A 23,053-nucleotide genomic window follows, 5' to 3' on the forward strand; every position below is an offset into this window, starting at 1 on the left:
AGAATCACCGCTGAAGCTATGCTGACCGACCGCGATTGATGGTCCCCGTTACACGCTCGTGAACGCCACAGCTCTAGGAAGCTGAGGCCACTCCATGCAGACGCCCAGAGCCTGGAGTCGGCCACGGTGCTTCCAGCCTGGGTGCAGTGTCCTCCCCAGAGTCGGGCAAGGAAGGTCAGGACCCCCACCTGCTCCAGGTGGGGACGGCCTCCTGCCAGCCTGCTCCAGGAGCCCCCACCCAGACAGCCGGCCCCCACGGGGTCATCACGGAGAGTTCCCCGCTGCCTCCCACAAAGGACGCCAAGGCAGGGCTGGCCGAGCAGGCGCAGCTCGCCCCAGCCTCCGGCTGCCCACTCTCCAGAGCCCCACTCTGCACACCCTGAGGCAAGGGCTGGGCTGTGGGGGAGAAGGAGGTCAGCCTGGCCAGCAGCTCTCTGGAAACAGCAAGGGAGGACGGGGGTTAGTGCGACTGGAGGGCCTCCCCAGGCCCGGGACTCAGTTGCCAGGGCTCAGGGGCCTCTGCCGAGCACAGGAGAGGCAATGCCCAGCACCCCCAAGAAAGAGAAAACCCAGTTATCAAGAAAAGTAGCACAGGGCTGGGGTTGTGCTCAGCGTAGAGCACTCGCCTCTTTTGTGTCTTTTGTGTCTGGCTTCTCCTGGGCCAGAGGATGTATTTGAGATCCATCCTATTCCTGGCTGAGTAGTATTCCATGTGCGAGGCCTTGGGTTCGATCGATCCTCAGCACCACGTAAAAATAAATAAATAAATAAAGATATTGTATCCAACTACAACTAAAAAGAAAAGAAAAATGGCACACACTTAAACTTTTATTTAGTTGAATTTGTTGAGACGGCTGTCCATCCGCATGCAACTGTAAGAAAACTGCAGACGTCCCAGGCGTGCGCAAGGCACACTGAAGACTGCTCGAGCCCCCAGCGCACAGCTGGGTCCCCCGAAGGGTCTCAAGTCCTGGGAAAGCCACATCTACACCCAGGGCGACTGGAAATGAGCCTCCTGCCAAAGCTCGGACCCGATTCCCACAGCAGCACTGTGCGCAGGAGCCTGGCCTTACACCCACGTGTGGCTCAGCAGCAGACAACATGGACGCCCCGCCCAGGACCCCCACTCAGCTGCAAGTAGCAAAGCCCTGGTCTGGGCCACGGAGGGACCTCAGGAACACGGAGCTCAGAGGAGGCCAGGCACGGAGGGGCTTGGGGCCTCGATGAGACAGAGGCACAGGTGGGGCAGGGCTGTCAGGGGAGGTGGTGACTGCTGCTAGGTCCAGGAGAATGTTCTGGAATAAGAGCAGGGGGCCCTGGTCCGTGCACGCCGAGGTGGGTTAGAGCAGAGGCAGCCAGTTCACAAGGACAGCTCGGCCAGGAAGCAGGCTCATCCCAAGCAGATCACCCAGGGAGGTGACAGCACGCAGTCAAAGGAGACTTTGGCCTTGAGATGTCCTGCTGCTTTGTCAGGTGGGTCATTCTTGGGGTTCTCCCGTTATCAGTGATTTAAAATCAGGGTGCCTGGTCGGAGGCCATGCAGAGGGGTGTGGGGGCTCTGCCCTCCCAGCAGCCCGCCCCCCAGCACCACCCGTCCCTCCCTGGGCACACAGCCAAATGCCATGGGGAAGCCCCTCCCCCAGGTCACCAGGGAGGTGGGAGCGCAGGGAGGATGGACAGGGCCCACCTCACAGCAGCCCGCCGCCCCCTGTGCAGGGCCGTATTAATAGGTGACCCATTTATCTGGGGGCCAGAGCGGCAGGGCTGGCTGGCCTGGTAGGGCCACCCACCCACCCTTATCTGTCAGCCCAGTAACACAAACATCTGGCGGCGGGTGGCTCGTAAAGGTGCTTTTACCAGCGGAGGCCTTTGAAGCCTTATCTCCCGACCCTCCCTGCTCCGGGATGAAGCCGGGCGCCTCACCACAGGGCCAGCATTTTGCCCCCAGCTGGCCCAGGAAGCAGGGCTGGGGGCCATGGGGAAACCTCCGGGTCCAGCCTGAAACTCCAGCCCCTCAGGCCACCAGAGCTACCACCTGGACTGCAGGAGCCCGGCTGGGCCTCTGGAACTTGGGTCATGGCCGCTCCAGGCCCACTCGGCAGCTGTAGGCGGGGGCTGGGGAGCAGCCCCCAAACTCTGAAGCCTGGCCACAGTTTGCAGGGCAGTTGCTGAGGGCCTGTGGTATGGTGACCTCAAGCCAGGACGCTGGCACCTGGTGTGCACCCTGCCCAGCTCACGGCTCAGCTGGATGAGGCAACATCTGCCCAAGGGGTGAGCCACTGAGGGACGCCAGCATGTGACTTGTGAGGGCCTCACCCTTGCAAGGAGGTCACAGACAGTGGACTGAGGCCCACAGCAAGCCCCCAGCATGCTGATGGCCAGTCTCTCCTGAGCAGGAGACAAGGTGCCAGCTGTGTCCCACCACCCAGCACCCAGAACCCAGAACAGACCCTGGGGTGGTCCAGAACAGGTTCTTGGAAGCTTACATGAACCAAAACATGGCAGATGGGCAAACAGCAGGGAGGACAGAGGGCCCTGCCACCCTGCCCTCCCCTCCCTGGGGCCCGTACCTCTGCCTGAGATTCTGAGCACAGGTGCCAGAGGCCGTTTGCCTGGTACTCACTGGAGGAAGCACGGCCTGGGTGGACAGCCAGGCCTCCAGCCCCTGGCCACCTGTGGCTCCCGCTTCCCTTCCAGAGTGGCACATGGAGGGATCACCCGCAGACATCATGGGGTTGCACAGCTCTGCTGGAGTGTGGGCAGTGTGCTGGGTCACCCTTGGACTTGAACACTGGCCGAGATGATCAGCCTGCCTGAGCAGAGCCGCAGGCCACTCCTTGACAGCTGGTCAGATGCCTGGGAAAGGCCTGAGCCAGGGTCACAGGGTGGATAGGAGCCGGCTGAGCTTAGGACCCCCACACCCAGCCCCGTGGGAGAGGTGGCTCGCGAAGGCCCGTCACACCTCCCTCCCTGCCTGCCCCTCTCTGGCCTCGGACCCCCGGCCCTCCTGGCCTCTGCATGCTGCCACCTCTCTCTGGGTGTCTCAACTGAATGTCACCTGTTCTCACTCCACCTAAGGTGGACCCTCAGACCGTCACAGGCCAACATCCATCTTCAGGCTGGCACCAGGTCACGGGGCCAAGGTGATCTGCTCCCTTCCTCACAGGCTTCCAGAGAGGAGGGGTCTCAAGCATGCCCTCAGCAGAGGGTGCCCCTGCCCCATGTCCCCAGGCCTGAACACAGTGGGCACTCAGCACAGGGTGCCCCTGCCCCACATTCCCAAGCCTGCATACAGTGGGCACTCAGCAGAGGGTGCCCCTGCCCCACATTCCCAAGCCTGCACACAGTGGGCACTTATCAGAGGGTGCCCCTGCCCCACGTCCCCAGGCCTGCACATAGTGGACACTCACCAGAGAGACTCCCCTGCCCCACATCCCCAGGTCTGCACACAGTAGGCACTCTGCAGAGAGTATGGTCCCTCCCTCACACTGCCCTGATCCAGGGGCAAGGGGGCTCCTGAGCAGGAGACAAGGGGCGTGCCCTTCCACTGAGAGACCCCTCCTGCCAGGGCCTGAGGCCAGAGCAGGGATGGTAGAAAGTCCAAGGCTAGGCTGCGTGGCCAGCCAACCCCCAGACAGAGGAAGAGCTGGTCAGAACTCAGCGGCTGCCAGGGCACCAGGGCTAGGTGAGGGTGTTCCTGAAGACAGGGTGAGCTCTGCTCTACGGAGGGACAAGGGCTGAACCAGCCAGGGTGACGTTCCCTCTTCCATAGCCTCAGGCCTGACCCCATCTGATCCCCATGTCCAGGACTCTGCCCCAGGGGCAATCCAGTGCCCACCACGCCCAGCTGGCTGGGGCACGGTGTGCACAGGGCGTGTGCACACATGGGTGAGCTCCGGGAGGCCAAGGCCTTGCCTGCTCTCCAGACTGGACCCCCAGGCCCCGCCGGCCCGCCACACGGCAGCGAGAGTGAATGAGCGAGGGCTCTGTGCTCCCCCAGTTGTGCTGGACCCTGACTCTGCTGAAAATACCTCATTTTATGGAAATCTTTAAGTCGACCTCATTAGCTGGGCGTGGCCGCTGGACCTGCGGTCCCAGCTCAGGAGGCCAGCAGGAGGAGGAGGAGCCGGGAAGTCCAGGCCAGCCTGGGCAGCGCAAGGGACCCCGCAGCGAAACAGCCCGGCCAAAGCCTGCTCGAGCCTGATGCGCATCACACAGGTGTCCTTCTTCCGCGCAGTGATGGTGGGATGGGCACTCCCACGGCAGGCCAGCGAGAAAGCTCCAGGGCTGGGCAGTCCTCCTGGGCTCCTGTCACCCAGCTGTGTGGCCGCCTGCACCTGCACCCACCCGGCACGGGGTTTGGCAGCCACCCACGTCACAGGCTCTGCCTTGGGATCACGGGGGTTTTCATGACAGGACTGGGCCCTGTATGTTTACCCACTGACCTGTCCAGTTGAGGGTGACCATAAATCCAGCCGCTGGGGACATCCATGAAGATTGCGGCAGGCGTGATCACCTTTGAGAAAATTTGTTCAGCTTCTACCATCATCCAGAAAGAGGCCCTGCCCCATGTGTGCCAGTCTCAAGCAGGAAGTACCCACTGCTGAGCAAGCCCCGGGGCAGGCCCTGGCCAGGACTTTGCTTACCACCCCAGGGCTCCTGCTGAGCCGCCTGGGAAGCCCACTTGGCAAATAAGGCCCTAGCTCAGAGAGGTGAGGTGACTGGCCCAGGTGGCCCAGTTCTCAAGGATGGAGTCAGGATTCAAACCTGGCTGGCCTAGGGCCAGGGGAGCTGGGCAGAGTACTGGTGTGCAAGCCCCAGCCCTGACCCAGACCAGACTGAGGGTCCACACAGCTGCTGGGAAGGGCACGCCCCTTCCTCTCCACCAGGACCTCCCTGTGCACACCCATGTAATTCCCCCCCACCATGCACATGTTATGCCTGCACACGGGATCATGCCCAGACACGCAACGCCCATGTGAACATGCGTGTGAACTCACAGGCTGCTGACCACATGCAGGTGCACGCTTGCGCAGCGAAGGCAGCCTAGTCGGGGCTGGTGAGAGGAACCTGCTTCCCACAGGCCCAGGGGCTGCGAGTCCCAGGCTGATTCCCAGCCGGGTAAGGGAGGTGTCCTGCTTCATGGGGACCTCTCACTGCGTCCCCAAACCCTCCCATGGCCAGGCCTTCGTAAGGGCAATGATCCCATTCAGGAGGGATCCACTCCTGGTCTCATGACCTCATCGTCCCCCAACCCCCCAATACCTTAGTCGCAGAGTTCGGATTCCAACCCGTGGCTGGAGAGACTCTTGAGACAACAGCAAGCAGAGAGCACAGCACACACGTGTGCACAGCATGGCGTGAACACATGCATACACATGCCACAGCCCCACCTCAGACTGTGCCATGCTGGCCACGCCACTGCCCCACAGGACACGTGCCAACACATTGGTGACAGCTCAGACCCCTCGCACAGGGCCTGCCCAAGAGGAGCAGACAGGCACCCACAAGCTGCATGAGCTGACCACGCCTGCACCCGCCAAGGGGCCATCGTGGGACCAGTGATATCCAGTCCTCAGCCCAAGCCAAGGCCAGCCATCAGCACCCAGTGGAGAGCAGGAAGCCCTCCTGTCCTCTGTCCTCCGACTTTGCCTGCTGAATGGGTCTGGACATCCCCCCCTGAGCTGAGATCTCTGCAGAGGCCACCCAAACTGGGTGCTTTGGGGCGCTCTCTGACTCCCTCTGTGGTCCCATGGGAAGAGATGCCCAGCCTGCCCTGGGGCCTGGAGATGCCACCCATCTGGGCCACACACAGGCCCTGGACAAACAGGACAGACCAAAGGCCCCAGCAGAAGCCAGCTCTCCCAGGAAGGGCACAGGGTCACTTCCAGGACCAGTCTCTGGACTTCTGTCCATTGAACTCTGGCAGGGTCAGGTCCTGGAAAGACAAGGAGATGAGGCCAGACAGGGCCGTTCTCCTGCCAAGGTCAGCCCCAGGTCAGCTGGGCTGTGAACAGCACGAGGGGCCGCTCTGGACCCCTCCCTCCGGAGCAGGATCTCTCCCTCCTGCCCCAAGTGCCCCCATGCTCTGCGCTGCCCTCAGGGCCACCCTTCTGTCCAGGGCCACTGGCTGCTCCTGCCGATGATTGTGAGGAACAATCCCATCTCTATGTACTGCCGGCCCGGCCGGTTCTGCCACTTCCCTGAGATGGCAGAACCCGCTGGGCAGCTTCAGGCCGTCCCGGCCTCCTTTCTGCTCCCGGCTGGGGGAATGGGGAACCTGTCAAGCGGGTTTGGCCAAAATTCCTTCTTGTTGCCTGTGTAAGTTCACTCAGTGCTCACTGCTGTCTTCCTGGGTGGGAGCACTCAGGCCGGCACAGAGGCCCCCGGAGGTCGGGCAGGGCAAGGGGCCGTGAGTACCCGGTTTCACCAGGCAGGGCAGCTTGAGGAGTGGGCTGGGTGGGGACCACGGGGTGCCCGCCACGGGCGGGCAGACTCTGCGCCAAAGGCAGGTGGTGGGCGGGCGGGCCGCCCTCTCCACTGTGCATGGGGGACTCAGCCACTGGTCCTGGGTGCCTGGTCCCAGGGACCATGTGAGGAGGGCACTGTGGGCTTCCTGGGCAGCGGGGTGGTGCAGAGGCAAGGCCTGGCCCCAGGAAGTTTCGGTGGTCCACTGAGGGGCTCAAGGGCACAGGAATGGCCTGGCGGCCACACACTCCTTGTCAGGCAGGATGAGTGAGGGGAGTGCCCAGACGCCGCTGCCCACGGGACAGTGGGGAGCTAGGTGGGGAGCCTGGCCACTGGGTCCAGTGTCTGGGGAGGCAGTGCACTAGGCCCCTGCCCCAGGCCTGGGAGGCCAGGCCAGCCCATCTCCGAGGAGTCAGGTTGCAGGGCCACTGTTACCTGAGCTGCGGCAGCGGCTCCTCTGCAGGTGTGCGGAGGCACGTGGGCACCCAGGCACAGGAGGCAGCGTGTGCACAGGTGCACACTCACATGCAGCCTGCGCGGGGCGTGTGTGCACAGCAGGCGGGATGCCTGGGGCTGTGCACAGCGCCTGTGCCCAGGTGGGCCTGTCTGTGCGAGGGGCCGGGGAGTCCCGGGTGTGCACCTCCCTATTGGGGGTCTGTGTGGGTCGACAGGGTGTCAGAAGCATGTGACAGGGGCCCTCTGGATATGGCCCACCCTGAAGCAGACCCCGAGTGACTAGGAGGCCCTACTTGTGTCCTAGATGTGCTTGGTTTGCTGGTGACAGTAGACAGGTGACATCTCTTAGCCTCAGCTTCTTCATCCATGATAATAGGGGCTTCTGTGGCCACTGCCCAGGGGACTGTGCAGCTCCTGTCACTCCCAGCATGTGTCGGATCAGGCAGCTCCTCGCTCTGGCTGGAAGCCAGGAGCTTTGACAGCCCAAGGTGGCACATCCCCCCCAGCCCCCAGCAGCCCAGGCAAATGACTTGGCCAAGGTCACCATGGCGGGCTCTGCCCTGCACTGCACAGCCCCCACCCACAGAGGCTGGAGGAAATGTGGGGCCAGCCAGGCCCAGGTTCAAATCCTGCCACTGCCACTCAGCTCTCTGCGCCTCAGTGTTCGAATCTGTGCAGCGGCACAGTCAGCACCTCCTCAGCCACGCGGGCTCTGACCACATGCGTGTGCTGGGCTTGAGCCCACAGTAGGTGCTCCATAAGCTCTCGTGCTGCAGACATTTAGTGTGCTCTGATGGTGTGCCTGGCCCCCGGGGTGGCAGCAGACAGGAGGCGAGTGGGGGCGGGGGAGTCACGTGGACAGACATGTCGAGATGCAGGTGACGGCCAGGCCACAGCTCGGAGCTCAGCCTCCTCAGGAAACTCCCCAGAGCCAGAAGACAACCCCGGTGTGTGCGAGAGGCAGGCGGTGGCAGCCATGCCGCTGGCCATCATCACTATTTTTGTAGACAGGTGGACAGTCAGATGGCCCCTCCTCAGAAGGGAGCAGAGTCAGGGTCCCAGCTCTCCTCCCAGGGGACTGCTAGATGGACGAAGGCCAGGGAAGGCACCCACCTAGGCAGACGTGCGTGGCCACGGTGCCCGGCAGCTCTTCTGGGTCAGACCCCTTGAGGGACAGGCCTCCATGCTCCCTTTGGCAGCCTGAGGATCCTAGGACCCATCTGCCTTGAAGGCAGGACTCAGGCTGGACACTAGCCAGGGGCAGGACACCAGTAGGCACCTCCGTGGGCTTTGCCATCAGCCCAGAGGGTGCCTGTTCTGTTGGGAATATGGCGACCTTATTGGTGTGAGGGATAGATGACACCTCCCCTGGGAGTGGCCACCAAGAGATGTGGCCTTGTCCCCAGTGAGCAGCTATGTGGAGTCATTGTGGAACCCAGGCCCTGCCTGGGCTTGGGAAGGGTTGGCCCTCCTGAGGGTCTTTTGGGGCATGGGACTTGAACTGGTCACTTGAGGAGAGGCTTTTGTAGGCTGCACCAGCAGCCCCGGGGTCTTTCTGTGAGGGAGGCACCGTCGGAACGGGTCCCTCTGCCAGGCATTCTGCACACCCTGCCCAGGCTCTGCACTACCTGAGCACAGGATGCTGGTGAGAGCCCCACAGCCTGATATGAGTGGGGCCAATCCTCAATCCAGATAAGGAGACAGAGGCTCAGAGAGGCACAGTGCAAGGCCACATGGGAGACACAACCAACCCCCCTGCCTTCAGCTCTCTGTCCAGACAGATGCCAGGCTGGGGGTGGTTGCCCTCTCCTCTGGGGCACTGAGACTTTGGCCCAACCTCCCCTGATCAGCCACTCCAGGGACCCTCAGGGTCAGGTGGGGGACCTGAGGGACAGGTGGTCCCTGAGCCACAGTGGGGTCCTGGGAGACAGGCAGGCCTGCAGTGTGTGCCCTCCCTGACGGGGACGTAGGACGGTGGTTCCCCAGCATTGAGGCTCACGGTGGAGGGCCGTCCTGGGCCCCATATGGGGAGCGGTTCCGTTGTCTGACGAGCTCTGCTCAGTGCTGGTAGGACGAGCACACTGCTAGGGCTTTAAGGAGATGGCACCAGATCCCCTCACAGCACCAGGGACAGGCGCAGTCCCCCACCAGCTGAGGTCCAGCCTCGCCTGTTGTCAGCTTTGACTAGTGAAACCCCCCAGGGGGGCCGAGAGCAAGGCCTGGCAGGGTCTGAGGAGCTGGCGGCAGGACCCCCTTTGCACCTGCCCCCCCGGCCCAGCCTCCCTCAGCAGGTAGGTCAGAGCTGCCCGTCATCCCTGACCCTCATCTGCTCCTCCAGGGAGGCCCAGGTCCTGCAACACCTTCCAGCTGGGGATCGGAGTGAGAGGGACAGAGGATTCTGGGCCTGCCTGGGGGCCCTCAGGCACAGAACCCAGATCTCCACCCACCCCATCCATCCTGCCCTGCACAGCCCCCCAAAGCTTCCCCTCACCCTCCCCAGTGCACAGTCCCCCAGGTTCAGAGGCAGCGACCAACCCTGGGCCTGCAGGCGCTCACCTCCTGAAGCTCCCGCCCCAGTCCTTGGCACCTGGGCAGACCCCACCCCGCTTCAGAGTTCCCTGCACTCCCGGCCACCCTCAGCAAGCCCAGAACACAGGCCAGGCCTCCTGGGGGGCCTCCTGGCTGACCCTGGCACAGGCTGCTAGGTGTGGCCCGTGTGTTCACAGCCTGAGTTCATGCCACTCATGCCGCCCACTACTGCCCCAAAGCACCAAAGCTGACAGACTTCACCCCGGGTGGGGGCCCACCCTGCCCACCCCCAACACTTCAGGAGAGTGAAGGCTGGGGACCAGGCCACACTGAAGGTGACAAAAGCCCAGGAGGCTGGCTCTGCCACCCACCACCAGGGAAGGCAACCATTCCCATGGCACTATCACCCAGAGGCTCTTGCCCAAGCCCAGTATGGCCACAGGTCCCCAGGAAGAAGAGGCTCCCAGCAGGACACTGCTCTGTCCTGTCTGCAGGCCCCTGTGCCCACTGCCCCACCCAGTGTGCAGGAGAGCATCTGCCACCCTCCGGGTCTCTAAGAACAGCCGGGCAGAGCCTGCTGGCCTTCAGAGCACAGAGGAGAGCCCTGGAGGAGAGGCCCAGGCCTGCCATGCCCGCCTCTGTGCACCATGATTTCACTGGGGACAGTTCCCGTCTCACGTGGACCCATGGGCACCACAGGCTCCCTGGGGTGGCTCCCTTGTGGGCGTCAGCCCAGCCCACAGGCAGGCACTGGAGGCCAGCAAAGAGCAGGGCTGGGTGAGCCGGGCGAGTCGGGGTGGAATTTCAGGTGCTGCAGCTCTGCCCTCCTGCCTGCTGAGCCTGGCCTCCCAGCGGCCTAAGCCAGAGACCTCAGCCCCCTCTCACCTCCCAGGACCCTCATCGAGGTTAGGTCTGCACAGCGAGGCTCACAGCTCCCTGGGAAATGTCCCAGGCTGATGCCGTGTGAATGAGTGGGACATGCAGCCCCGAGCAAGTTCAAGGCTAGCTCCCACTGCCCCGTATGAACACGGCAGGAAGGTGACCTCTTTGAGCCTCAGTTTCCCCACTGGAGAGAGATGGTTGTGGGAGGGTAACAGCATGCATGGCACTCTGGGAATGCTGCTGGGTGACCATGTGACCTGAGCCCCTGTCTCTGCTTGGCCCCTGGACCCCAGCGTCCTGTGTGTCACTTCAACCTACAAGGACATCCCTTATCAGGCGAGCTCTGGTTCCCATTCCCCATTCCCAGAGGACTCACCCTCCAAACACAGAGCCACCCCAGGCTCTCGCGCTCCTTGCTGCTTTGAACAAGTGTGAAGGTGTCTTCAGGAAGTCTTTGAGGTGCAGGCAAGACTGTCCTCTGTCCTCTGCGGCTCACTTGCCATGGCGAGGCCTTGGCACAGCAGGTATCACAGGCCCACCTGCAGGTTGAGCAAAGAATGGAGATTTGCAGACATGGAATGTCCTGTAGCCCCATGGCAAAGGGACCTTGTGTCCTGCAGATGGGCAGCAGGGAGCCAGGGAGGCCAAAGGCCTCTGCACCAGGGGAGGCCTGGGCATGAGCGGCCATGGCAGAGATGGCAAGGTGGTGAGACTCTGGGTCTATACAGAAGGCAAAGCCCACGGTTACTGCAGACAGACCAGGGAGACTCCAGGGCTGACAAGCCAGGAGACCCCAGTTCCAGGAGGGGACCAAAGACCAGGAGGCGACGCCTCCCCGGTTTGGAGGCAGGGCTCGGCTCAGTGTCTAGGACAGGCCCTATGCTGCTCCTGGTGAGGCTTGGAGAGGGAGCCAATGCTCAAGGCCTGGTCCCCTTCTCCAAACAATTGGCCACAAGCAGCCCCAGCCCCATGGTGGCCGCCTGGCTCCGCCCCAGCTACAGGGGGTTGTGTCAAACCAGGGGCCAAGGCACCACTCAGGAGAAGTGCTGGGACCTGAGACACCCCCAACCCACACAGCACAGGGCCCCACCAAGGACTGTGACCAGACCCACCCTGCACAGAGGTCTCTGCAGCCGCTCAGCGGTGGCAGCCTCAGGACAGGCCCCCAGCAGTCCCCAGAAGGGCTCTGTGTGCAGCAATCACCCAGCATACTAAGCTCCCAAGGACACTGCAGGCCAGGCCTGGCCCAGCCCCCCAACCTGTGACCCAGCCTCCCAGGCCTGGGAGAAATCTCTGGGCAGGGGTGGTGGCCAAGCCCCTAAGCTCACTCCTCCTGCCACCAGTGAGCTATTCAGGCCTCTGGGGACTTGGAAAGTCCAGAAGGGCCTGAGGATAAGTGTGCTGAGACCCCAGGACTGTGGGCCCAGCCAGTGAGAACCCCACATCCCTTGACCTGGCCTCAAGCTGTAGGACCAGAGGGCCCACGGCCAGACTAAGCTCTCCTGGGACCTGTGAAGGAGGGAGGCAGACAGCAGGGAGGGAGCCAGTGGTCAGAGGCCCCTCTGCAGAGGGCTCTCAGCATGAGGGCTGCTGTGTCTGTGTGCATGGGCACTGTGAGCCCATATTACACGTACAGTCATGTGTGTCTGCATGTTGACATGTGTGCGCATGCACGTGTGTATCTATATGACTGTGCGTGTGCACATCCATCTGTACATGTACACAGCATATCCGTGTGTGTCGTGTGTGTCTACAGATGTCTGTCACTTGTCATGTGTGCATCTGCATGTAGGCTGCCTGCCCTGTCAGGCTGTGGCATTGGGGGTGAGAAAAAGCGTTAGGGGCCTGGTGGACAGCAGGACAGGGTGGGCTGGCCCAGCTGGTTAGTGTGGCCTCTCTGCTCTAGGCAGGGCTTACGAATAGAGACCATGCCAGGCCTGGTGACTGGACACTGTTGGGAGTACAGGGCCGCTCAGGGGGACTGGTGCCCCTAGGGTGAGAGCCCTCTGGCCTCCAGCTGCACACTCTTCACCTGACGTGGGGTCAGGGTCCCCTGGCACCCCGTAGGTGCTGCAGGTGTAAAGACACTGGCTGTGCAACACACAGGCCCTTCCTCCAGCAGCCCCTCTCCCCACCCCCTCCTCTGCAGACTGGAGACAGAGGGCGCTAACAGCCACGGTCACCCCCACATGCCCGGCACACAGTGACCAGGGCTTGGGAGCCATGGAGAGCTTCACAGAGTCGCTGAACAGGCTGAAGGACGTTCATGAGAAGGAGGTCCTGGGTAAGTGTTTGGGCACGGACGGGCCCCACTGCCCTCATCTGGGCAAATGGTCCTGGGGGGCAGTGTAGTCCAGGGAGTTCCCAGGCACCACCTCCAATTGTGAACAAATCTGGGGATCCCGTCTCTCTGGCCCAAGAATTGGAGTCTTAGCTGCAAAGCAACCTGGGCCAGAGTCACACAGGGTGTCCTCAGAATGTGGCCCCAGGAGAGGCACACAATCAGGGGTCACAACCAACACCTCACGCCTCCTGCTGCGCCCAGTCTTGTGTGTGTGTCCCTGCCATGTTCTCCCAGAGGGTCCTCCACTTCCAGGGACAGAGCATATGGCTCCAGGACCTGCTCAGGACACTGAGCTGAAGCTCTTTCACTCCAGGGCATGCCCCATACCCCATGCTTCCATCCAATCCCTCCGCCGGTCAGGCTGCAGCCCCTCTGCCCACCCCACCACAGTTCCAGGTCAGCCACTTCCCTGAGACTCCCTCTCATAAAGCGCTCACAGCCACCATAGGCCAAAGGGGCTGGTTGCTTTCTGAGCACCTGAGAGAAGTGGGGCTGCCTAGGCAAGACCCCCAGGCCATCCCCAGCCCCAGGCTGGCTGGACCCACACTGGATCACAGAGATGTAGTGAGGAGGTTTGGTCTTCCCCAAAAGCCTGCTAATTTCACATTAACAGCCCCCCCCAAAAAAATAGCCCCTCTTGGCCTCTCTGCCTCTGCCAGGTAGTCAGCCACTTCCAGCACTGGGGTCCCTCTAATCTCCAGATGGACACCAGAGCCATAGTCCCCAGGGGCAGAGGAGAAGCTGGGCCCAGAACAGGCCTCAGGCAGCCCCCGTGTCCCAGCAGTGGGTGCAGACAGGGCACTGCTCCAAGAGCTGCTCCAGGCAGGGGGGCAGGGTTCAGGAGAGGGCCCGCCTGACAATCAGGACAGGAAGCGCCAACTCCACACTCTGCCCAGACCCTTCCTCTGCAAGGGGGCAGCAGGGCTGCGCCTGACCTGCTCCCATCTCTGCCTGCCCGGCCAGGACTGCAGAGCAAGCTTCTGGAGCTGAATGCGGAGCGCTGCCGGTGAGTCAGCCCGCTGGGCAGAGGGTAAGGCGGCCACCTGCTGCAGGACCCGAGCCCAGGGCGCCAGCACTGCCACCCTCCTCAGTGGAAGGGAAACAGGCTCAGCATGGGGGTGGGGAAGCCACTTGACCAAGGTCACAGGGCACGTAGGTGGTGGAGCCAGGACTGGACCAGGGACGGACCCTGAGGCAGCTGGGCAAGGCTCTCTCCTCAGGGCCCCGGGGATCTCAGATAGCACTCATCTCAAGGCCACAGCCTTTTCTCGCAGGTGGCACACAGGCTGGCACACAGGCCTGGCTCTCCATGGCCGTCTCTAACTGGGCTTTGGTCTACATGGGCCATAGCTGAGCAGGTAGCAGGTGGACCAGCCAGAGGTTGGCAGGGGACATGACAGCAGGGCTAGACCTCGCCTTGCAGGGCCCACTTGAAGGGCAGGCCCCTGCAGAGAGGCCGGGAGCAGGACCCTCTCTAGGGCCACACCAGGCCTGAGCAGAGCAGCAGCCCACCCGCCGCTGTTCTGCAGGGATGCACAGCGGGTGGAGGAGCTTTTCACCAAGAACCACCAGCTCAGGGAGCAGCAGAAGGCGCTGAAGGAGAACCTGCGGGTGCTGGAGAACAGGTGGGCGGGGCCCGCGGGGCACTGGGTGGGGGCCTGATCGCCCACAGGCCAGGTGCCCCACCACAGGGCTTCTCGGAGCCTTACGTGAACGGCAAGATTCCTTCCTAGACTCAACTGGACATGGGACATAGCCCACGGGTGGAAACAGGCCTGGGAGTTGACGAGGCAGGGGCTGGTCCAGGAGGTGGGCAGCAAGAGGCCTAGTCCCCTCTCAGTGCGGCCTCTTGTCCCCACCCACAGGCTGCGGGCTGGCCTGTGCGACCGCTGCGTGGTCACCCAGGAGCTGGCTAGGAAGAAGCAGCTGGAATTCGAGAGCTCGCACCTACAGAGCTTGCAGCGCATCTGTGTCCTCAGTGAGCCTGCTGCCCCGCAGGGCCCAAGTCCCCTCTGCCAGGCCACGGACACGGGTGGTGGGGAAAGGGGAAAGGCAGCCAGCCGGCAGGTGAACAGAGGCGAGCACCCCACTCTGAGCTGAGGGGCCTCCCAGGGCCTCAGCCTTCTCCTGGTGACCCAGAAGGTTCCACCGGTCCTACTGACGGGCAGCCCCCTTCTCTTGGAGGGAGCCCCAGACACAGGCGGAGGGCCATCTTGTCCCTTTTCCAAACCCCAAGCCTGGCACGGCTCCCTCAGTACCATCACACCATCTGCCCCTGCGGCACGCTTCTGTGCACCTGCTGTTTGGCGGGTCCGGGGCCAAGTGGGGGACTGACTGGAAGCAAGACACAGAAGGGGGCTGCCCTTGACTGCCCCCCAGCTGCTTGCTAATCACTGCCTCTTGCAGCCAAGGAGGTGAGCGGGCTGAAGGAGGAGAACAAGATGCTGAAGGAGGAGGTGAAGCGGCTTCGGGGCCTGCAGTGAGTGGGAGAGGGTGCCAGGCCCAGGCCCCAGCTCCCCACACATCAGACCCTGAGGGGAGGGCTGCACTTCCAGGGTCACCTGGGTGTCCCCTGAAGTGACTGGCACCAGCAGGGAGCCCTGGTGCTTCTTGCCCTCTCTGGGCTCTGCCCACCTCACCACTCTGTCTCTGCCTCTGCTTCAGAGACAGGCCCATGCCCCGTGCCAAGGAGGACACCTCGGACCCCCAGTCACCCCTGCTGTTCCCCTCCCCGAGTGGCTGGAAGGCTGTCACTGAGAAGCCTCCTGGAGGCCATGAGGAGGCTGAGGACCAGCTGGGTCCACGGGGAGAAGGTGCTGTGGGGCTGGGGAGAGCTGGGAGGTGGGCACCACGGACGGGGCAGCCCTCAGCCCAGGGCTGAGCCACCATCCCCTGGGCATCTCCCGAGCTCTGAGCCACTGCTTCTCCTCCCACAGAAAAGTTGGTGGGCTACAGGACATCTCCAGTAGCCAGAATCTCCCCTGGGGCCAACCTGTCTGAGCTGCGGGCCCCAGACATGGTAAGTGGGTCAGCCCCAGCAGGAGGCTGGTAGCCACAGGTCTGCTCTGCACCAGGAACCGGGTGTCAGCCTCACACCAAGCATGCCCGTCCCTAGTGCCAGCAGGGCCCTGGGCTTCACTGGGTGTGGGAGGAGGCGAGGTGGGGCAGGATCCAAACTCACACAGGGCAAGGCCAGGGCCCCAGTGATGTGGCCCGATGGACGCCTCCTCCCTATGCAGAGCCCCCAGCGCATCGCCAACCAGCTGCACGCAACGGTTGCTGTGGTGCGCCCTGGGTCCCAGACCTGCCCAGCCGAGCGCGGCGCTGCCAACGGAACACCCCCACTGCTGTCCGCCGGGAGCAACCCACCCAGTCCAACGTACAGGCATAGCCTCCCTCCTGACAGGTGAGGCATCCCCAGCACCAGGAATGGCTCCCTTTCCCAAATTCTGGACCTACCCTATGCAGTGAGCAGCAGCCCAGGAAGTGCCCTCATTATCCCTCCAAGAGCCCTGTCCTTCTCCGGCTCCTCTGGGCATCCATCCTGGAGCAAAGCTGCCATGAGGTACCTCTCCAGGGGGCACAGGAGCTGGAGGTGGGCAGCACTGCAGAAGGGCTCGCACTATCAAAGAGTGAGCAGCGTCCTGGAGGGCGGAGAGGAGCGCCAGGGCCCTCCAGGCAAGGGCGCTGGTAGACTCCTGCCAGGACAGAGGGGAGCCTCAGGGTGCAGGCCCCAGCCGCCTCTGGCCAGGTCCACACCCTCTCCATGGCTCAGCCTCCAGAGACAGGGCTGGGGCCTGGTCAGTGCCTGTTGCCCCGGGCAACCTACCTCACCCCTGGGCCTCAGTTTACTCACCAAGCCTCCTCCGTTTTCTGACAGGGGGCCCTGTTGGGGCTCACTCGGCCAGTCACTGCTGACCGACGGTCGTAGTCACTGGGCCTCTCCCCCCACAGCTTCCAGCGGGCCTCCCAGTCCTCTGCCTTGACCCGCGAGTCCCTGCAGCGCTCCCTTCAGGCTGACCGCCTCTGCCTTCTGAACCGCCACTTGCCCCTGCCCCTGCGGACCCCCCATAGCAGCCCCCAGCCCCAGGGCCTGAAAGCCAGGGAGGCAGAGGCCTGGGAAGAGCCTGTGAGCCTGCTGGGCCTGCCTGGCACTCTGGTGGGCATGCAGGACCCAAGGCTGGAGGGCGCACTGCACCTACTCCTGGCTCAGCAGCTGCGGGCACAGCGGGCGGCCAGCGCCAGGCTGCGGGGCCCGGCCACATCAGAGGAGACACCTCCTTCCCCGCCAGTTGGCTTGGACTCTGAGATCCCTGAGAGTGAGGTGCCCGGAGCAGCTCTGGCCCCAGCAGACCTGCCTGGCGGGTGGCAAGTGGAGCCCACAGGCCCAGTCAGCCCTCAGAGCAAGGAGGTCACAGCCACTCAGGACTCTGCCCCAGACAAGCCCCTGGACCTCTCGGACCGGGGTCGGGACCGAGATGCCCCCAAGTCTACTGGTCAACCTGGGCCATTCAGCCCTGCAGTTGCCCACACTCCCAGTCCAGAGCCACCCACCCTGTCTGGACCCCTGATTTTCAGCCCCCAGGCACTCAGCAATGACACCAAGGAGACCAGAGCACCAGAGCCCAAAGAGTCCCCTACTCCCATGGTAAGGGGCCCAACTCTGGCCAAGGCTCAGCCCCTGTCCTTGTCCCCACGTTCCCTGCTGAAGCACCCACACTGCTTAGGCTGCCCTCTTTCCACCACATGCCAAGGCAGTGCCCAGGAGCAGCCTGGCTGCCTCTCTAATTCTGAAAAAAGAAGGGCTGGCCTCCAGCCACAGCCCAGGTGTCCCGCGGGCTGTGTCCAGGGCTGAGTGCGGCCAGGGAAGCCCCCAAACACTGAAGCCATTTACCTGCCTCCCCAGGACCCTGCACACCCTCCCCCAGGGCCCCACCCCAGCCTGCCCTCTCCTGGCAGGACAGGAGGTGAGGCCACAGGAAGGACACAGCCAGAACCCCACCCACAGAGGCCTGATACCGACGAAGCCCCAGGTACAGTGAGCGCCCAGGAACGTGAAAGTCCAGGGGGACAAGATGCCCCCATGCGGGAAGGCTCAGTGTCAGCGCATGGGCCTCACGGGCAGCACCCGTCTAGGGCAGCCAGACAGGAGCTGAGCCTGGGCAGGCACGTCAGCCGGTCAGCAGGAAGAGTGTTCAAACCCCAAGCCAGCAGAGGCCGAGCTGGGAGGGCACCACCGCAGGCAGGTCCTGGCGCAGGCAGACCTCCAGCTGTCTCTGACCAGGAGGTGCCTGGGGCAGGTAGCCTGGCCCCTCCAGTGCTCATTGCAGGGCTCTCTTCCTGTCCTCGTCAGACAGGCTGAGGCGGCGCCCAGAGCCACCAGCCTGGCTGACTGGCACCCTATGTCCTTCAGAGCCCAGCAAGGCCACCACACAGAGGCCAGAATCAGACGAACGGGACGAGCCAGACACCTCAGACAATGAGGTGGGTCCCTGGTCACACGCCTGGGCGGGCCCCGGCAGCAGCACTGCCAGGCTGGAGTGGGGTGTCCCTTGCTGAGTGTCCCCTTCCACCCAGGGCCTGAGCTCCAAGGCCAGTGCTGGGCAGTGCCTGCAGGGTCTGCAGCAGAAGAGGAAGCGGGCCTCGGACCTGGAGGGCCAAGGTACCACGCCAGGGGCAGGAGGAAGGGCACGGGGTGTACTGCATCTGGGTCATCTCCCCTGTTGCTCCTCCTGGAGCTCAGAGGTGGCATCCCTACGAGCCAGAAACGAGTCCCGGGCCTCTAGGCACAGGCCCCTAAGAGGAGGGACCCAGGGCCGACCTGGGTGAGCCGGACAACACCGCCTCCTCACTGTGCATCCAAGTCTGTTTCCTCACCTGCGAGGCGGCTGGCACTAGAGCTCTGTGGGGTCTCAGTGGGACACAGGTGGAAGGCCTGAGCAGAGAGCTGGGGAGAGCCTCACCACCAGAAGAATGGGCATCCTGGCCCCCAGGCAGCCCCCAGGAATCCAGGTGTCCCTGGACACACTTGTCCACCTTGGAACAGGCAGCAGTGACAGACACATCCCGCTGGGCACGGGTGTTGGCGCCCGCTGGAGAGTCGGGGGCTGCCCACTATTTGCCCAGGGTGGGGCCTGTGGGCCGCTCCTCCCGGGAAGGCCAGGGGGGCCTCAGCCCTGGGTCCAGAGTACCAGGGTGGCCTCCCACTTCCTGATCTGAGCACATGCAGAGCGTCCGAGCAACTGAGCTGATACTATGCAGCCTGAGGTTTGTCCAAGCAGTGCCTGCGACTCGGCAGGCTGGGCTGCGGCCACCACAATGTGCCATTGTTGCCCGGAGGTCGACCGGGCCGGTGTTTGCTCGAGCCGAGGCCAGCACACCTGCCTTATTTCCAGGCCTTCCTGCTCTGTTGCTGTGTACGGGTGAAAACTGCCCCAGCTGAGGTGCCAACTGCCAAGGTCCCAGGGTGTCACCTCCCACTCTCCAGCTCCCTTGCCCTCCCAGCCGGGCCAAGGGAGAGATGGTGGGCAGGGGGCTCAGTCCACAGCTCCCATGACAGCTGCCAGGTGCCATGCGTTCCACATGTGTGGCACCCACTCTGCAGGGCAGGGCACCAACAGCCCAACCAGGACAGAACACTCACATCCTGTGTCCATGGGAAAGGCAGGGAGTGGGTACTGCTTCTGGGTCACACGGCTTTCACGGTAGGGAAGCTGAAGCTCAGAGAAGACAGGCTAGTTGCCCGAGGTCACAGGGCTGGTGCACAGGGCCAGGTCTCTCGAGTGTGTCCTGCATCAGAGCCATGCCCAGTCCCTCCTCTGGCCTCAGCCCCAGCACAAGGGGTGACCCATAGAGGGACTTGGCCAGCATCTCAGGACACAGAGAGCCTCACCCATGTGCTCCTGGTTATCCAGCATGTCCTCCACAGGACAGCAAGGGAGGCTCAAGGTCATAGCCCCTCCTACCAGAACTTCCAGGTCTGGAAGTCCAAGGCTGTTCAGAACAGGGGGACCAGCTGGCTTCACAGAGGCCGCACTCAATACCCCTAGTGAGAGTCACTGTCACCTTGGGGGAGGACACACAAGCCATCTAAGGCACTGCTACACCTCTGCTGACTTGGTCTACCTCCTACAGCCTCCAAGAAGCCATCCCGAGGGAGAAGGAAGCCCAGGGAGTCCCTGACCACAGCTGATGGTCCCAGGAGCCCAAGGGACACCAAGAGCTGCAGTCCCTCACACAGCAACAGTGGCCTGGAGGAGACCTAGCCAGGCCAGGCCAAGGGGTACCACACTTGCCCAGAAGCGACTCTCCACCTGACCAGCCTAGACAGGCCACCCCACCAACCAGCAGATGGCCTGGCAAGTGGGCCATCAAGATGGAGACACGGCCTCTGGCTGGTGTCCCACCCTGCTGTTCTCCCATCTCTGCAAGCCCTGCCACCTGCCCCACATGTTCAGCTGGGCACCTGCTCTCTCTGGGCAGCAGAACAGAGAGGCGGGGGCAGGGGCTGCTGGGGCCCCAGCCCAGCCCCACCCCTGCTCTTTTGGGCAGCACCTTCACCTCCAGATGCCATAAACCACTCCAGGCCCTGGAGACCCTGCCTGCGGACCTCTCCCAGCCCTTCCCACCAGGTGTGAGCTCCGGGCTTGGTCTCAGGCGCCTCCTAGTGGAGTCCAGCAACGTGGACAGAGGGAAGCCCATGTCTGGTAGAGCCCTCCCGGACAGGGTCCCAGAGCCTAGAGAATAAACATGCGAAGGAGGTGGGCCATCCAGCCTCACCCACCTAGGCAGGTGACCCAAGAGAGGCTGGACTGCACTGGGATGGACGAGCCGAACTGAGCCAGCCCTCTCGCCGTTGAAGGGACCAGGTGCCCTCTGGGAAGGGCTGGAAACAACAGCAGGGCACCCATCTGGGCAGAGCCCCTTCCTCGCTGGCACACTCTGAGCCCCTGGCCCCACTCCTGCTGCCAGTACACCCACAGAGCAGCACCCAGGACGGTTTTCCTGCTTTTGCCTCTGCCTCTGGCTCCTCCAGGGGAGCCTGAGACACAGACTCCTGGGCCCTGCTCCAGATCCACCAAACCAGGACCTGAGAGCGTTTTAAGCAACTCCCAGGCATCTATGCACAGCTCCCCCGCACAGAAAGAGGGGCAGAGACAGAGGCCCCAAGATCTCAGCTGGACTTCAGGGAGCCTCAGTTGGGCAACTGGACCAAGGCACAGGGTCAGGGCTCAGTGTGGGGAGAGATGAGGGAGAAGCCATCCCTACGAAGGCCAAGGAAGATGGCATCTGAAACCCAGATTTGGGTTTTGAAGGATGAGCAGGAGTGTGATGAGCAGACACAGGGCTAATGTGTTGTGGAAAGTTTACTAAAATCAGAACTCTAGGAAAGCAGACCAAAAGTCAAGCAGGAAAAACAGGTGGGGGATATGGAGCGATGTTGAGGTGGACACTCAGGGGGAGTCAGGCAGAGGGAACAACTACAAATCACCTGAGGGCTGATCTGCAGCCAGGATACTCCCTACCATGCCCTCAGTGACCTCCAGACACAGCCCTACACATAATGCCTGATAAGAAAACTCTGACCCTAACTGAGTAAGGAGGGCCCACTCTGGCCAGGATGAGGCAGGAGTGGCCACAGCATCAAGGGTGTTATGGATGCCCATAGCTGGGAGTCTGAAACTCATGCCTATAGGGATGGTGGGACACGGGTAATGACCAAGGAGGTAAGGCTTGGGCCGCACTAACAGGCTTCACACCTTGCTGACTGTGGCCTGTCTGCTTACTGACCTGAGAGGCCAGAGGGACTGAGACCCAGAAGGGAAGTCCAGGTGTGTGTGTGCGCGCACGTGTGAGAGAGAGAGGGAGAGGGAGGGAGAGGGCAGAAGTCTTCCAGTTCTTAATCCAAAATGGAATAAAGCGCAAGCTGTGTCCTCCAACCACTCTGCTGGCCAGCTTCAGCCTCTGGCCACCACCTGTACTCTCTGACTACCACTGGATGGGGAGCACACCAGGCCAGGGAGGGAGCCCCGCTCCTGCCTCTGTGTGCCTCCAGCACCTGCAGGCTCAGCACAGCATCAGCCAGACGCAGAAGAGCCGCGAGCCAGCTCCTCACCACCTGGCAGACCAGCACAAGGAGGAGCCCAGAGCACCCTGAGGGTGGCCCACACCTCCTTCTCCCCACCCCGAGCCTACTGACCCTCCCCAGGGTGTCCTCGTGAGAGCAGCAAGGGTTGAGAGCCGCTGTGAGCCTCACCCCAGGCTCTGCACTCCACGTATCAGCTCCCTTCTCCCAGAGGAGCCCCAGGTATAGGGTTGGCATCCCCCCATTTTACAGAGACATAAAACTCAGGGAGGTGAGCTGCTCTGGTGGCTGGACCAGTGACCACTGGTGGAGCCGGAGGCTGAAGCCCATAGTGGCTGCTGCACTCCCCAACACTGCAACTCTCCACATGCAGCCCTGTTTCAGAAACGTCCCAATCAAGCGGATGCATATCCCCAACAGCCCCTGGGACCAACCCCACATTCTTTCAGATAGCAGAGCTGCTCACCTTCCCTCCCTGGCCTGGCAGAGTCCTGGAAGGCCAGATTGGAAGGGCAGGGGGAGATGGAAAGAGGACTGGACACAGGGAGCCTGCCTGCCCTGGCAAGTGAGGGTAGACCCAGGGAGAGCGCCCGGGTGATGGCAGGGATGGGGCCTGGACAGCAGAACTGGGTGAGGATGCAGTCTTCACCCGCTCTCCACCTCACCCAGGCTGCCTCTGCGACCCCACCCACCCCACACACCTGGCACAGGGGCCTGAGACAGGTGACAGGTGCTGAGTGACTACACAAAGAACATTTGCTGGACTTCCTGCACCTGTGTCCCCTCTCTGAGCCAGGCTCGTCCTACTGTGGAGATAAGCTGGACAGGGCAGGGAGGTGGCAGTCCCCTGAACAGCCAGGCCCTGACACAGATGATGTGGGCTAGCCTCCCGACCCAAGAGGCAAACCCGCGGGAAGTCGGGTCCAGGGGCGGGAGGGAAATGGAGGCCAGGGCACAGCCTTGGCTCACGGCCGCTTTGCCCTGCACTGTCGGACCTGGCCACCTGGACAGGTGTCTGCTGCCTACAGACCCTCCGTCTCATCTTCAGTCAGCGAGGAAGCCAGGTGGCACCACTGGCCCTCCCTGGAGCGCTTTCGGGGCTGGAGACCCTAGAGGAAGCACACAACCTAGAAGGGGAAGTGCACCCGGGTGTGGTCCACGCCCCGGATCTGAACCTACGATGCGCGCTTTCTGAAAACCGAGCCGCACGCCGGCCCTGCCAGGGGTCCCGGCCGGCGAGGCAAGGTCTCGAACCCGGAGCACCTCAGGCCGCCCAACGCGCGGCCCCT

The 23,053-nt window shown here is 62.9% G+C and overlaps 1 protein-coding gene across 2 annotated transcripts; it reads left to right on the forward strand.

Annotated features, from left to right (window-relative positions):
• Window positions 1-2,643: 2,643 nt before the first annotated feature.
• On the forward strand, window positions 2,644-21,589 carry Rbbp8nl (RBBP8 N-terminal like). Of its 2 annotated transcripts, none has more exons than XM_015497081.2 (14): window positions 2,644-6,321; window positions 12,485-12,619; window positions 13,643-13,685; window positions 14,209-14,304; window positions 14,545-14,657; window positions 15,086-15,158; window positions 15,344-15,492; window positions 15,616-15,698; window positions 15,919-16,085; window positions 16,634-17,327; window positions 17,586-17,712; window positions 18,093-18,163; window positions 18,257-18,341; window positions 19,814-21,589. In XM_015497081.2, the coding sequence occupies exons 2-14, from the start codon at window positions 12,559-12,561 to the stop codon at window positions 19,942-19,944; spliced, it is 1,893 nt and encodes a 630-aa protein (XP_015352567.1). In that variant the 5' UTR covers window positions 2,644-6,321; window positions 12,485-12,558; the 3' UTR covers window positions 19,945-21,589. The 2 variants fall into 2 exon arrangements, with proteins under 2 accessions (XP_015352567.1, XP_048666654.1); XM_048810697.1 differs by lacking the exon at window positions 2,644-6,321 and adding an exon at window positions 6,332-6,412.
• The last annotated feature ends 1,464 nt before the right edge of the window (window positions 21,590-23,053 follow it).

The sequence above is a fragment of the Marmota marmota genome, unplaced genomic scaffold (genome assembly GCF_001458135.2).
Source record: "Marmota marmota marmota unplaced genomic scaffold, marMar, whole genome shotgun sequence".
Taxonomy (NCBI): Eukaryota; Metazoa; Chordata; class Mammalia; order Rodentia; family Sciuridae; genus Marmota; species Marmota marmota.

What these genes read in the sequence shown, in the direction of transcription:
- Rbbp8nl (XM_015497081.2), top strand. Translation starts at nt 12,559, where the DNA reads ATGGAGAGCTTCACAGAGTCGCTGAACAGGCTGAAGGACGTTCATGAG. An exon ending in GCTGGGTCCACGGGGAGAAG is followed by an intron (nt 15,493 to 15,615) that starts GTGCTGTGGGGC and finishes CTCCTCCCACAG; the next exon opens with AAAAGTTGGTGGGCTACAGG. An exon ending in CAGACACCTCAGACAATGAG is followed by an intron (nt 18,164 to 18,256) that starts GTGGGTCCCTGG and finishes CCTTCCACCCAG; the next exon opens with GGCCTGAGCTCCAAGGCCAG.